General features: G+C 40.2%; 1 protein-coding gene across 1 annotated transcript; it reads left to right on the forward strand.

Annotated features, from left to right (window-relative positions):
• The first annotated feature begins 7419 nt into the window (after positions 1 to 7419).
• Positions 7420 to 13443, forward strand: LOC112567608 (deleted in malignant brain tumors 1 protein-like). Its single transcript, XM_025244303.1, has 7 exons — positions 7420 to 7726; positions 9164 to 9314; positions 9842 to 10011; positions 10353 to 10494; positions 11031 to 11179; positions 11903 to 12028; positions 13361 to 13443. Exons 1-7 carry the CDS (start codon positions 7669 to 7671, stop codon positions 13441 to 13443), a joined length of 879 nt encoding a protein of 292 aa, XP_025100088.1. The 5' UTR covers positions 7420 to 7668.
• The last annotated feature ends 1389 nt before the right edge of the window (positions 13444 to 14832 follow it).

A 14832-nucleotide genomic window follows, 5' to 3' on the forward strand; every position in this document is an offset into this window, starting at 1 on the left:
ACGCTACTTATTATCACATTCCAGTGACTGAGATCTTGAAGGAATGACACTCGTGGAGCTGTCTGTAGGAGGTTACCATGGCACCACTGTTAGTTTTCTTAGAACTGAACATGCAGCTCATCAATCGTTCAAAGGTTATGGTAGAACAAGAAATACTTTTCAATAATGACAACACCCAAATCGATATTTTACAATAATCTAAGACTGGAGTATTTGCTGTCGTAGATTTATCGGAGATAAATAAAAGCCAATCGCAATCTTCACAATATTTTGTATTGTGTACTGTGATATGTCCCTTGGTATACGGCGATGTAATTTCTTACTCAAATAATTGTCCTTTCCCTCCGTGGTGGTGTTGAAAATGTACTCATTTCAATGTTACGTGTTAACTTTGTACGATGGGATGGGAGGTTCATCTTAGCATCTTAGCTCAAAACTCTACTATTGTAATCAATTATACAGAACATTTTGCTGCCGGCCGCTAGCTTAATGCGCTTTGACAAAAGCAATCAGCTTAATATTATCGCAATCAGCTTAAAATTATCACACACACCCATGCACATATCTTACATGTGTATCCAATAAGGCGCCTACACAAAAAAGCAGACACATGTACAGTGTGAAAGAAAGGCAGCAATCTACTAAAAACTATTCAAGAAAAAGCAGGTTCTAAGGTCAGACATACTGTCATCCCATGTGGTACTTGTATTCCAGACCCTGATGCAAGAGAAGGAAGACGAGAGGCATTCGGTGTCAAACGTGACACATGCTTACAAATAGAAACCGCGAGGAACCATAAACAACTAATTTGTCATAAGATAAGGCTGACATGAGGGATTGAGAGACCCACCGAGCTTAGAAGATTAAATAAAGCAGGTGTTGCGAAGCCTCTAAATTATCTTGCACAAAACGGAATTCTTGTCTGTATGATCCCAATGATTATATACCTCATACAGTCTTACCATATTGAATTTCATTATCCTGCCTTTTTATTCTGCAGTCACAAACACTAACAACGTGAGGCTTCACATTTACATAGACAATTTATATAGCCACCAAGTGCTGTTTTGGAGTTAATTTAATATTTATATGAGACAGGTTGCCTGTAAATGCTCAAGGACATTGTGATCATTGCACAAAATAAATGTTATTACACATCAGTTACGTTTTCATTACATACTGTAAATTTCTAGTTTGAAAACCACGTGAAGATTAGTGTTGGATAAAATACAGCTTAAAGCTACAATCTGAAGGGATTAGTTTCAATGATACTCGCGCACTGGCAGATTCGAAATTTAAAGCCGGAACTTTTGGTGTTCCTAAAATTTTTTAAGCAGATATTTAATACAGTTGTCGCCTGGACAATCATTTTTACACACGACTGATGTCGTCTACTAGACAAAAGCGATTAACTGGGGGATCGACGTTTCCGCAGTTTGGGGACGAAGTACGATGACGACCGTAAGTTTAAAAAAAACAACTATTCAGATCGTATTATCACTTTTGCAGGAACATGTTGACACTTTGTGTGTGAACATTGCACAACATTTTGAAGTGAAAAGTCTCAGTGTACCCCGAGTGTTTAAATCTTCGTAATGGGAAAAGAACTCATGTCAAACGTGACTGACCCTCCACTGGACATTGTTCTCCTTCGGTGATGACGCAGTTCCCACCTTGAAACACACAAAACATGTAAACAAAATCACAAAAAGCCAATATAAATGCATGTATCACCTGATACCTTATCATTCATTAATGCAGTTTTGGGTTTAACCAAGAAAAAATTAAGATGTTGTAAGCAATCTAACTCCGACTGTATGCCAGAGGCGAACTAAGTTCACAAGCTCATATACATCAAGATGAATCAAGGTACTCAAAAATTAAATTAGATCTTTATACAGGACAACATAAAGCGGTTATACGAAATAAGAGAAAATCAGGAAAATCAACCCAAACAATCCCATGAAAGATAAAGACGGCAAGACGATAACAAAGGAAGCAGGATAAAGAGACCGCTGGATGGAACACTTCGAAGAGGCAGATCCAGAAACAACGGCAAAACCTTTAAAGCGCCTTCTACACTAGGTCTGGGAGCAAGAAGTAGTACTAACACACTGGATACTAGGCGACCTGGTTAAGTTACCAAAGAAAGGAGACTTCTCCCACTTCATCAACTGACTGGGGATCATGCTGCTCTTCATCATTAGCAAAGTTTTGTCATGGGTAGAACTAGAGAGAGGGATGAAGGCACTGGACAAGAGACTGAGACCAGAAGAAGAAGGGTTTCACAAGGAAAGGTCATGCACTGACCACATTGCTACTAACCGTATCGTCATTGAGCAGTCTATTGAGTGGCAATCCTCCCTTTACATAACTTAGTGGACTTTAAAAAGGCATTTGACCGTGTAGACAGACAAATCACCTGGATGCTGATAACCCACTATGGAATTCAACCCCATGCTTCTCTAGGAGTAACAAGGAATAAACATAAAAATCGGGATGATCTTTTAAAGAAAAGCGTAACTAATGTTTGAAAGTATAGTGATTTTACAAGAGGAAGACAACCAGGAAAGTAGCAATAATCGGAAAGGGAGGGAAAGGTATAAAAACGGACAAGCATTGTGGGAAATGGTCTATGAGTTCCGTTATTTCGATGCCTTTAACTAAAACTCATGTGTCCATATGCTGCTTTGATCAAACGATGGTTGTCAAAGAGCAAAATTTCTAGCTGTGACTGAAGAGAAGTTCAAAGAAATAGCCATGAATTAAAACACAGCACAGACAGTTTACACTTGATACAAGAGCTATTGGGTTGCCATCACAGACAATGAAAATAAGAGGTAACACCGATTCGTTTCTTAGCTCTAAACACCTGAATTATAACAGGCAGAAACAGTTGACAGTTTCTAAAATCTTTTGTCACCACGAATATTATGTGTAGCTGCATGCAGGACAAACAGGTTGAGGCCGTTAATCGTTTATCCGGTTGTGTGATATCTGAGTGTGAAGTCTATGTGATCAGGAAGGAAGAGGCGTGAACGTCGCTTGTGTCCACACTGACAACAACGACAGTATTATCGACACGTCAGTGCTTCTTCCTGCTAACGAAGCTTGACTTTACGGCTGAAAGTGGCGATAATACAAAAGCTTTTTCCGAAAATTCCGCCATAAGCTCCTGAGATTATTAGCTAACAGAATCGTTTACAGAAAAGGCAACAACACAGAACAAATAATCCAGTAGGGACTAATTTTGGTGCAACGAAAAGTCTACAATACACGAAAGGCATTTTAATTTACATCCTCGTTATCCCTTTTGTAAGCAAAACTAGTAGTTTTATTGTGTGGTTTGTTGTTGTTGTTGTTGGTGGTGGTGGTGGTGGTGGTGGTGTTTTTTTGTCTTTAACGATTCACTTTGATCCTGAATTCGTGCTTTCTAGATTCTGTTAAAAAACAAACTTGAAATAAACAAAAGGAAAACTTCCATACCAGAATAACAAACACTGAAAAGAAACACACAGAAGTAAAACATAACAGTGAGGTAGGGCAGGATAAATAATACAGAAAGTGATATACATTGACTATCTACACATATCACAGACACTTGCAAGAGATAAATATTAGCCAGTTCAACATAAATTCGACCACGATTACCTCCCAAATTGTAATAACAACTGAAGTCTTGCTGTAATATTAAGAATACAGTCAGTCTCAGCAACACTGACGCAACCACCTCGAGAAAACACAGATTGACTGTCCGCAATCCTAGCAAATGAAGCTCTTAACATAACATAAGCTAACACACTTAAAGAGCACAGTAGGAGAACAGGCTACTACCCCCCATTATGAGATACTGACAGTGTCCTTCAGGCCGCATTATTTACCTCGTGAATTCGGCCAATTACTGTGGTCCTAGTCTATGTGCCCGGCCCAGACTTCAACCTTGCAGCTGAGCACATTGCAGACACATATAATCGAGCGACAACAAGATCAGTTGATCAGCCTGTGTTTTTGCTCGGTGACTTCAACCTCTGTGATGTCAGTAAGCTGCTCCCCTGTCTCCATCAATACGTCACGTGTCCCACCCGCCTCGACAGAACTCTAGACAGGTGTCTCGGTAATGTGCCGGGTGCTTATGTATCCAAGTGCTGGGCAGATCGGACCACAACATTGTTCATCTGCTACCCACATACAGACAGCTCCTTACATACAGTACATACAGATAACTCCTTAAACGTGAAAAGCCGACAACACTATGTATTAGGACCTGGACAAATGAAGCAACTGAGCTGCTCAGAGACTGCCTAGAGGCCACTGACTGGGATTTGTTCTTCACTACCTGTGGAGCCAACCTGGACTGTCTGGCAGACCCAATCACCTCTTACATCACCTTCTGTAAAGAGTCTGTCATCTATACCAAGCAGATCTGCAGCTACCCGAATAACAAACCATGGCTAGGTAAAGGACTGAAGCACTGTCTCAATGAAAAGAAGATAGCTTTTATGCAAGGAGACAAACAGAAAGTGAAAGAAAAGGAGAAGGAGTTCAGGGCAAAGGCAAGAACAGCTAGAGTGGAATACAGAAAGAAGGTAGAAAAGCAATTAAGTGAGGGCAACGCAAGGGATGCTTGGAAGGGCCTGGACACCATGATGGGTAGAGAACGCAAGACACAAAGAGTAAAGTGTGATGACCCAGTGACATTTGTTAATGAGCTCAACACTTTCTACGCGCGGTTTGATGCGAGAGACTTCAGCAATGAAGCAGAAAGTATCTGTTCTTCACTGTCGGCAGCCACTGTCACAATCTGTGAGGGAGCTGTTGTCAGAATTCTCTCTCATGTGAACCCACGGAAAGCCCCTGGACCTGATCACGTGAGAGGCAAGGTACTCAGTGTGCTAGTCAGCTGAGTGGTGTTTTTACCAGACTTTTCCAGCTCTCCCTTGACTCTCATAGTGTCCCCCGCGTGTGGCGAACATCAACAATCATACCAGTGCCAAAGAAGCCTAATGCTACAAACTTGAAAGACTTTGGACCTGTGGCTCTCACGTCTATTGTGGCCAAGTGTTTGGAGAGGGTTGTGGGAAGATTGTTAATCCCCACCATGGCTGATCGCCTGGATCCTTTGCAGTTTGCCTACAAGCCACGCAGGGGGGTGTCTGATGCAACTCTCACGCTTTTAAATACTATCCTACAACACTTGGACACTTCTGGCACCTATGTTCGGGTCCTGTTCATGGACTTTTCCAGCGCCTTCAACACGGTCCAGCCACACCTTCTTGTACAGCGCCTACTAGACCTGGATGTCAACACTGGCCTAGTTCTATGGATCAGATCATTCCTGAAGGACCGATCACAGAGGGTGGGTCTCAGAGTTCCACCGACAGGTACTATAGGGTCCAGCAGCTCGTCTGACGGAGTCAATTTGTCAGTGGATGGAATGATTCTGTCAGATGAGCAGATCCTCAACACGGGTACCCCTCAGGGATGTGTGCTTTCCCCCCATCCTGTTCTCTGTATATACAAATGAGATTACTATTAGCAGTGCTATTCTCAAACTTGTTAAATATGCAGATGACATGGCCCTTGTGGGCTGCCTGAAAGACGAGCAGTCCCTGTCACAGTACCTGGCCTGTGTGGGGGAACTGGAGGAGTGGTTTATCAGCAGCTTTCTGGAGCTAAACGTTCAAAAAACGGAGGAGATGGCCTTGGAAGAGCATACAAAGGAAGAGATGTCACAACCCCTCTCTCCCCACCAGTCCAAATCAGGGGACAGCAGGTGCAGAGGGCTGTTGTGTTCAGGTACCTTGGTACAGTGATCGACGGGAGGCTCTCCTTTAGTGATCACGTGAACCAAGTGTACAGACAGGCCCAGCAACGGCTGTACCTTCTGAGGAGACTCCGCAGCTTCCACGTCAGCTCTGGGGTGCTGTAGACTGTGTACAGGTCTCTTGTTGACAGCATCCTCTCATTCAACATCGCTGGCTGGTATGGTCACCTACTAATCAAAGACAAGGCAAGGCTGGCCAGAATCATCCACCAGGCAAATAAAATTATTGGTCAAGCACAGCTGCCACTTTCTGACTTGTACCTTCATGCAGTCAGAAGGATGGCACATAACATCATTTCGGACCTGAAACACCCTCTCCACACCAGCTTCCAGCTGTTGCCCTCAGGCAGGCGCCATAAAGTACCACGTATACGGAAAGCTGTCTACCAGAGGTCATTCGTGCCAGCAGATATCACCATCCTAAATAAAGGCACAAGGACTCAGGAGGAATCAAACAGAGACTGAAGAGGAGAGGGTGCTGACATCTATTGTGAGCCATCACCTCGTGTGTCATTCCTGTCACTGACATTTTGTAGACGCAGCCGCGGCAAGGTGGAAGAAAAATGAACAAAATAGCAAAATAAACAAACTGATTAATGCGTACGTGTCATCTACGGTGTCACCATCCGGACTGGAGACCTTGCGAATATTTACTCGCTGAAACCGCTCCACAAACTACTCATGACAAAGCTCAACCTTCTGTACAGGGTGAAGAGAACTACGCACATCTTTAATTTGCACTGAGAAGTCATGAGACTCGAAACGAGCAAAGAAGACATTCCGAGCATTAGGCATGGCCGTACTCTCAACGCCTGAGATCGAGATTTTGGCTTTCGACCCCTGACTCCGACCGTCAATATTGGCCATGTTGTTGAGTCCCTGCCAAGCTACTCGGATGTTACCTGTAGCAAACTGAGACTCGATTTTGGACTTGTGCTTCACCTTCACCCAACGGATAGCATCACGAACCCCTCTATGTACCAATCTTCTGTCGTGGGCAGAACCCGTGAAGAACACATGTTTCTTTTTGTTACGCACTGCTTTAAGGTCCTTGGTCACCCGAGGTTTGTTGTTAGGATAAACATAAACTGTTTTGATGGAACGGTGCAATCTACACTTTTTTACTCCTAACTTTTACTCCTAACTTTTACTCCTGTGTGTTAAATGTCTGTATGAGTATGTATGCCTGCCCTTGTGAGCGAAAACCAAATTTGTGTCCTGGGTCTCCTCGACAGATAATAAAGTCTGTTTTGATTTTGATTTTTTTTTTTTTTTTTTTTTGAAAAAAGAATTTGTTGAGTACTGGAATCTGATTTCAAACTTCCAAGCAAGAAACCCCTTTAGTGTTTTCCGGACATATCTTTGTCATAAAATCATTTTTGTAGTATATATTGAAAACCATAAGGTTAGGGTTCACGAGCACACACAAGCACTTCTAACCGTCACAGTGTCTAAAACAAAATTTTCAAGATCAAAAGCAAACCAATCAGAGGGCTGGGCTTACATGTCAACTAAGCGTGTCCTTGAGCCGTTTTATTGACATCCAATTACTATGTAGAATTGTAGATGAAGTGTGGAGATGTTGTTGAAGGTAATAGGTCAGTGTCAGCGTGTGAGAAAGCAAATAAATGCACAGAACATATAAATAAATCTTATATCTACACGCAGACGTCTGCCATTTAACTCTGTCACATAAGCAGTGGGAGAGAGAATATTTTTCTCCGTTATTAACATCCTTGTTGTCTGACTTTAAGCATCCACACTGCGGTCTGTGCTCAGTGTCAGCTTTCCAGCCAGACTCTCCTCACAACCTCGTCTTCCTGCAAGACATCGCAGCTAACATCATGATGCGCTCAGTCCTCAGTGTCTGTGTGATGTTTACTCTTCTACTACAAGGTTTGAGTAAGTACTCAACTACACTTTGTCTTAATATCGTTATGCTATGATGCTGTAAGACCATGCCAGCCCCTGTAGTACTCGTGTGATGACCGACCATTACAGCATCAGTAAAGTCAGCGGCTTGACTGGCTTATCACGTAACCCTGACTAGGCTCCCCACTAGCTCGCCTGCAACATCCTGGGACCTTCAGGCCAGTCGTGGCTCCTCTCTGTTCATCTGGAATGTTGATGGACCTTTACCCAAAGTAGGTATCACGTTGAATACCTGTAGTATTTCGATGTAGTGTGCATAACTGACAAGTATATTGAGACCAGCCTCCAGTTATACAACTGTACCGAGTATTGTTTGTATTTTGCTCCGACTAAGAAACTGAGTCATCATTGGGTGTTTTAGTCATCGTAAAGACACAGGTTTATTTATCGAACAAATAAACACTTTCATCATATGGAGGTACTTATCATGAACCGAAAGATAATGAAGTTAGATAAAGATATTATTTTGATGTAATCAGGACAAGGATGCCGTTCAATCTGTTTAATGTTTTAGATTACTTCTGTGCATCCAACGAGCTGTGTAAGGATATTCCTGTCTTTAAAAGTTGAAATAGTGCTGTCAGACCATCTGCCAGTCACACTGACAGTGCGCACAACACGAACAGACCGCGAGAACCCACGTGGAAATGGAAAATAAACAGAAAAAGACTACACTACTTTTTCTGTTTATTTTCCAGGGTAAATCTTTTCTTAAGCAGCACTAAACACGGGAAAAATCAGAGACGAACTTGCAAATGCGTCCTCCGAAATAGAACAAAATGTCAATAAAGTGATTTATTCGTTCGTGGACTGCCTACAGTAAGCGGCGACATGTAGGAGGAAAAAGATTTTTACAGGTAACCGCAGAAAGCAACCAGACTAGTTTGACCAAGAATGCACACAGTCATAAAAATCTTGTTTACAAAGGGCGGTCCAAAGTCTTTATCAATCTGTAGACCCAAGGCAACAGTACTGGAGGCCAGTGAAGGAGAAAAAAAAAAGAAAATATATAAATAAGTAAAAGCAGAGAATTTGACAAAGCCAATCAGTTACCCCAAACTGTTTTGGAAAGTAATAAAATCATGTTTGGGTAACACAGGGTGAAAGTATTACAAAGGATGAATGGATGAATCACTTTAAAGACGTTTTCCAAGATGAGAACCCTCATATACCTGAAGTAGACTGCACACATTTTGATAATCAGCCTGGAATAGAGGAACTCGATGAGACCATTAGAGAGAGCGAGGTACATACCGCAATACGAAACCTCAAGTTGCAAAGTGTGTGGCACAGATTAAGTGTTAGTACAATGTTGAAATCAGCCGATGAACAGGCAGTTGATTTTCAAGTCTGTATGTAATAAGATTTGCTGTAGCTCATTACGAATTCCCTTTCATGGTTGATTAGATGCACAGCTGAAAGTCCGGCTTGTGAATGGAGCTGCCCCGTGGAATGGTGGCCTTGAGATGTTGTACAGAGGAAAATGGCTCCCAGTGTGTGACTATAGCTTTAGGAAACAAGAGGCACAGGTGGTCTGCAGGGAGCTGGGCTTCAACACGTGTGTTATGTTTTGTGATCTTATATGCCGTACAATTATATTTGTTTTTTCATGTTATATTCACGATAAAAAGATGATATACTACAGTTTCTTAAGCGGTCATTTAACTTTCGTCTTATTCTAACCACTGTGCTCCATACCGCTTAGAGATAATCTTTTTATATAAGATACAATAAGATAAAAATTTTGATGCAGAGGGCATTGTGTGTCTGTGTGTAAGTGTATCATTTGTATACAAAGAGAAAAAGGAAAAAAAGGGACAATTAAGTAATATCAAAAGCAAGTAGACATACAATAATGAAACAAGTTAATAAATATGTCGTTAGTACTGATTAAAAATTATTGACTAATTTATTGTGTATAACTAAAATCAGGTAATAAAAGCAATGCGCCTGCATGTATATGCGAATTGTTTTCTGGAAAAAGTGTTGATTGTGACTGCATTTAGGCTATATCTATTAAAATAAGTCGGTAAATTCTATAGATTAAAAACAGACAAATACACAAACATACCTTTTGTCAAACAGGTCGCAAGTTTATATCACGTCGCTATTTATAAACAGTGAGAGATACAACTATATCAGGTTTGACAACCTGAGGTGTACAGGAGAGGAGACCAGCTTAGAAAAGTGTAGACATACAGGGTTTAGCAGTGACCCCTGGTGCCGCTCTGTCATTGGTATCACCTGCAACTTAGGTAAGAATCTGTTGTTTCTATTCTGTTGTTTGCTGTGTCGCATTATGTATCCTCAAATGAAGAAAAAGAAACATTGACACATTTACCGTTTTTATGCAAGAATTCCTTACAAAAGAGATATTAAGCATGCAAGAATATCTGGAGATTAGATAAAACACATGGTGTATCTTCAAAACAAATAAAATGTTAGGACTTAACTATATTGCAACGCATCTTAATTATATAAATGATTTTTGTCTTTTTGTTGATATAAAAACAGTTTTCTCTGCACAGATACTGAAGTGGTAATGCACATATCGGCAAACTTATAGAGACAGTAAATATCTGACGGCTTGTTACAGAAAACTTACAGGTGCGATTGAACGTCATCTCACCTAATAGACATCAGGTAGAGATAAACATCGGAGTTGGTGATTGGTGGACACTGTGTGTGGAGTCTGACAACACTGCCAGGGTCGTCTGTAGACAGCTCGGCTTACCATGGTAAGTTCTTTTCTCCTGTTAGTGAACGAGTCTGTGGAAAGATGATGAATAGATTCTACTGAAATTACACAATTTAAGGGAATGAACTATCAACCTTGCTAATCATTAAATGCTGATTTTGAAACTTTACATTTTACACACACAGCTAAACACATATCTAAAATTGTTCACCTGTTACTCCATCCATCCATTCATTCCTCAATTGCGATCTATCTCTATCCCTTTAAAATGAAAATGCTTGACATGAGCTACTTCAAGTGTAACAATATAGATCTTTTATATTTATATAGTGGAATAAATAAACGCCTGTAATATAGATGTTATGCTCTCATTATCTATCTACATAAATACTGATCTATGAATGCAGACTGTTGTCGTCTGAATTATACCATGATCTATTTATTTATCTAACCTTGCACGATACGGATGCATAGCACATAAGTTCTTCTAAATTAAGAACACATGAAGCATTTTAATTAAGCATTAATAATTATCAGAACAATTGTTTTAAGCAAAAGGTATTCTGCCATGTTTAGGCTTGGTGCCAGGACGTTTGTATATGAACACATTCAGATCCGTGGTGATTTGTTATCTTGCCTTGGGAATGAGACTAGCATCGCTGAGTGTCAGCATGAGGTGTCTAGTGACGGACACTGCCATGACTACAACATCACTTGCAAAAACTGTAAGAACTTCTATTTTATAAAAGTAAAACTCATCAACGTGTGTACAATTTGTATGTTTGTTTAACAAATGAAACTACATGTTTTGCATATGAAATACAGAAATAAAATATTGTAACTGTTTTCAGTCTCATATTCGACTAAATGTGTAAATCTTTTCCGCAAATGCAGCCAACTAAAGGGATGTAACTTTCTATAAAAAAAACCCGCTACTACTGCCTCTTTAACACTATATGTTTTACTTTTACTGTCTTATCAATGTATTCTCCTATCTGTTCATACATGTTTATGATAAACCTGTCTTACCCTTACTGTTTTTTTCCCATCACTTCATTCAATAATGTTAAGTTTCAGTCTAAGTCACACCTGATATAATTTTAAGAACCTAACGAAAGGGTATGATAAAGATCTTTTCTGTTAAATAAATAAAATAAATGACTGTTCAGGAAAAAAAACCTTATAGCTTTAATTTTTTTTAATGCCTTGAGGAAACAAAGGGGGCATCGTTGCAATATTTAGCTATGCTAAAGAGGTGTTTGTTCATTATAAAATAATTAATTACCAACGAGAGAGAGAGAGAGAGAGTGAAATATAGATTTAATTACATATTTTGCTTAAGAACGTTTTATAAAGAGCAGAAAGATGAAGTAGTTTGCTACATCTTTGTGCGGAGGCGATTTAATTGTTAGTTTAATGTCGCTAACAGTTTCAAGTGTTTTTTACAGATATTGTCAACATCCTTATAAACAGTAGCAGATATCCTTTAATGGAGGAAACAAATGCTACTTTAAAGTGTGCGAGCAATGAGCAGTCTGATGTAATAAAGTACACGTGGCCAGAAAATGCAGGCGGGTTCCCTGATGGCAGTAGCCTGATCATCACTAGAGTGACCAGGAGACAAAATGGAAGGCGAGTGAGGTGTGAGGCGATGTCTAGTGATGGTGAAGTTGTCTCCAGTGGCAGACTGCAATTACAGGTTTACTGTGAGTATTGTGATCCAATAGCAATGAAAGTTAGAAATAAGGCCACTTAGTCATTGAGAACATTTAGTCTTCAAGGAAATGAGTTTGCTCATTGGGGGCGACTAGGATCAAGAGAGATTATTTGAGTTAAGAAAAAAAAGACATGTTATTAACTGACAGAAAGCTTTATGTTTGAGCTGCCACTATTAGTGGGTCTCACATCTTTTTTTCGTGTGTGTGTGTGTGTGTGTATACGTGTGTGTGTGCGCGCGCATACGTGTGTGTGTGTATTTGCATGCAAGTGTCAACAGAAACACTTCAGGTTCATACACTTGTGGAATTCGATACATGATATATGCGATGAATCATAATCTATTGGCTTGTTTACAGATCGCCCGGTTATCAGGATAACACGGAGTGACAATCAGGGTCAGCCACTGTCCACCTTCTCCGAGGTCATCAAGGGTCACAATGTGACGTTTGTGTGTGACGCTGACAGCAACCCGCCTCCTGCTTCCATCACGTGGTCAGGGAAAGTAAACAGCACTACTGGGGAGTTACACATCATAGCAGCACAGCAGACGACATACGACGGTAACTACACCTGTACCGTGGTTACTGAAACAGATGATGATGATCAACGTCTCCCACTGAGGGCATCCTTTGAAATTGCACTTATCGTTAAAGGTATTATCACACACATTGACCGTCCTCTAGTAATGTCGCACAAACAACCGTCCTCTTTGACTACAAGCCTTAAACATTTCGAGCCTTCCCGCCGCTTTTGTCCGTTTTGTATCGAAGGCTGAGTTTCACATTATTAAGAGAGAGCTGAGGTAAGTAAAGTTTTATGCAATCACATTGAACACTTTTGTCGGCCTGTACGTTGGCATCTTTTAAAGTCGCCTTAATGTCACGTGGGACTTTGAGTTAGGTAATTGATTCTGTACACATGTATACTGATTCGTATAGCATTTTACAATACTAGACAATGTTTTTTGAGCTGTTAAACAAAGAAACAGGTGAAGTGCATAAATATCTGTATGGGCTGATTCAGAAATGCATTAACTGGCTCAGCCTTCATTCAAGGTTGACACGTCTGTCTAAATTTTCATTGAGAAACATTTTTTTTTTAAAACTGCAAAGTTTGGGTATCTGTTTCTTTCAGTTTTTGTTCTTTCTCCGCATTGGTATACGGATATTAAAATGACTTGTATTCAGGTTTGGGCCTCATCGTCCTTGGCGATCTGAGATGCACAGGTGAGGAGTTCAGGTTAGATGATTGTGACTATGAAGGATTTTGAAATGATGATTGCAGTCACATTGAGGACGTTGGTATGATCTGTAACACCCGTGAGAACGAGCTCTTCCTATATATTGGTTTCCTGTATGCCATGTTTTTGTAACTTTGCTGAGAGAAAAAATCGAAGAAAAAGAGATATTAATTAAACTAAAATTAAGGTACTTACGATACATAAAGACGCTTTACTTACCTACAAAAAATATAAATGGAACATGTATTTTCATAGCAAATAAATCTGTCAGTGTTCTTTCAAACATGTTTAAGACTTCAGACAAGGGTACACATGATGATTAATATTTTTGAGATATATTATTATCTTGATAAATTGATTTCTAAGTTTTGTGACTAATACTGTTTGTCTGTACAGGATAATGCTGCGATCACAGTCACAAGTAATGTTTGATTTAATAACAATGGACCAACCGCATGCCTCGGTCTTCTTTCTCGCACCTGGATCATATAATGCATGTGTTCTAGAAACACATCATCTTTGGGAGCAGGCAGACGAAATATCTTCCTAGGGCCCCGCTTTTGATTAATATGGTTTGATGCTGAAGTGTTCCTAAAGCTTTTTCAGTTCATTGTTTTATTTTTAAGGTCATAGATGTTGCTCGCTAGATATGCTTTGTTATTGTATGTTGTCCTTGTTCAACTTGTTGCTTCAACACTTCAGTCGCTTGTTGTAGGCTTTCTAAACGGTTCACTATTTTATTGCTTGTAGTTGTTACAGTGGGAAAGGCTTCTGTGAGTAGGTCTGTCGGTCGCATGACTGATGTTTACTTTTTGAGTCACATTATCTGTCCTCTCACACTGTCGCTCTTGTATTCCTTGGGAGTCTGTGGTGTTTTGAGTGGAAGTGCTTAACATACTATCGTCGGAGCTAGTTAATGTTTCATCCTTCCTTTAGTCTTTTTTCAGGGGCCATCTTTTCTTGAATCACAAGAAACCAAACAACTAACACAGTCGTACCACATCCCCCGCAAGGCACAGTTCAGCAGCTTTCCACAGAAGTGAGTACAAGTCACCGCACAGTGTACTTCTCAACTGCCGCACTTTCCTGCTTTAAATTTCACAATAATTGCGTTGGGAATCCATCGAAAGGTAATATTTTGAAGCAAACTGTAAAAAAATGACACTTGAAAGTGTTTAATCCAGTCAGCTGGCCAGAAAGATTTAAAAAAATGCTTACAGACATTTTCTTCACACAGAGACACAGACACGTCCAGCCTCTGCCCTGTTCATGGCTCACCTCCCTAACGTTATCTTTTATAGTAAAGAAAGAGAGAGAGAGACTAGGAACACAAAATTAGGATGTAGAAAGATGTATACTTCAAAAGTTTCCGAAAATAGTAGCTTTATTTCTTGCTCTTGAGCTGAAAAGCGCAACTAA

Source organism: Pomacea canaliculata, linkage group LG7, assembly GCF_003073045.1.
Source record: "Pomacea canaliculata isolate SZHN2017 linkage group LG7, ASM307304v1, whole genome shotgun sequence".
Classification (NCBI taxonomy): domain Eukaryota; kingdom Metazoa; phylum Mollusca; class Gastropoda; order Architaenioglossa; family Ampullariidae; genus Pomacea; species Pomacea canaliculata.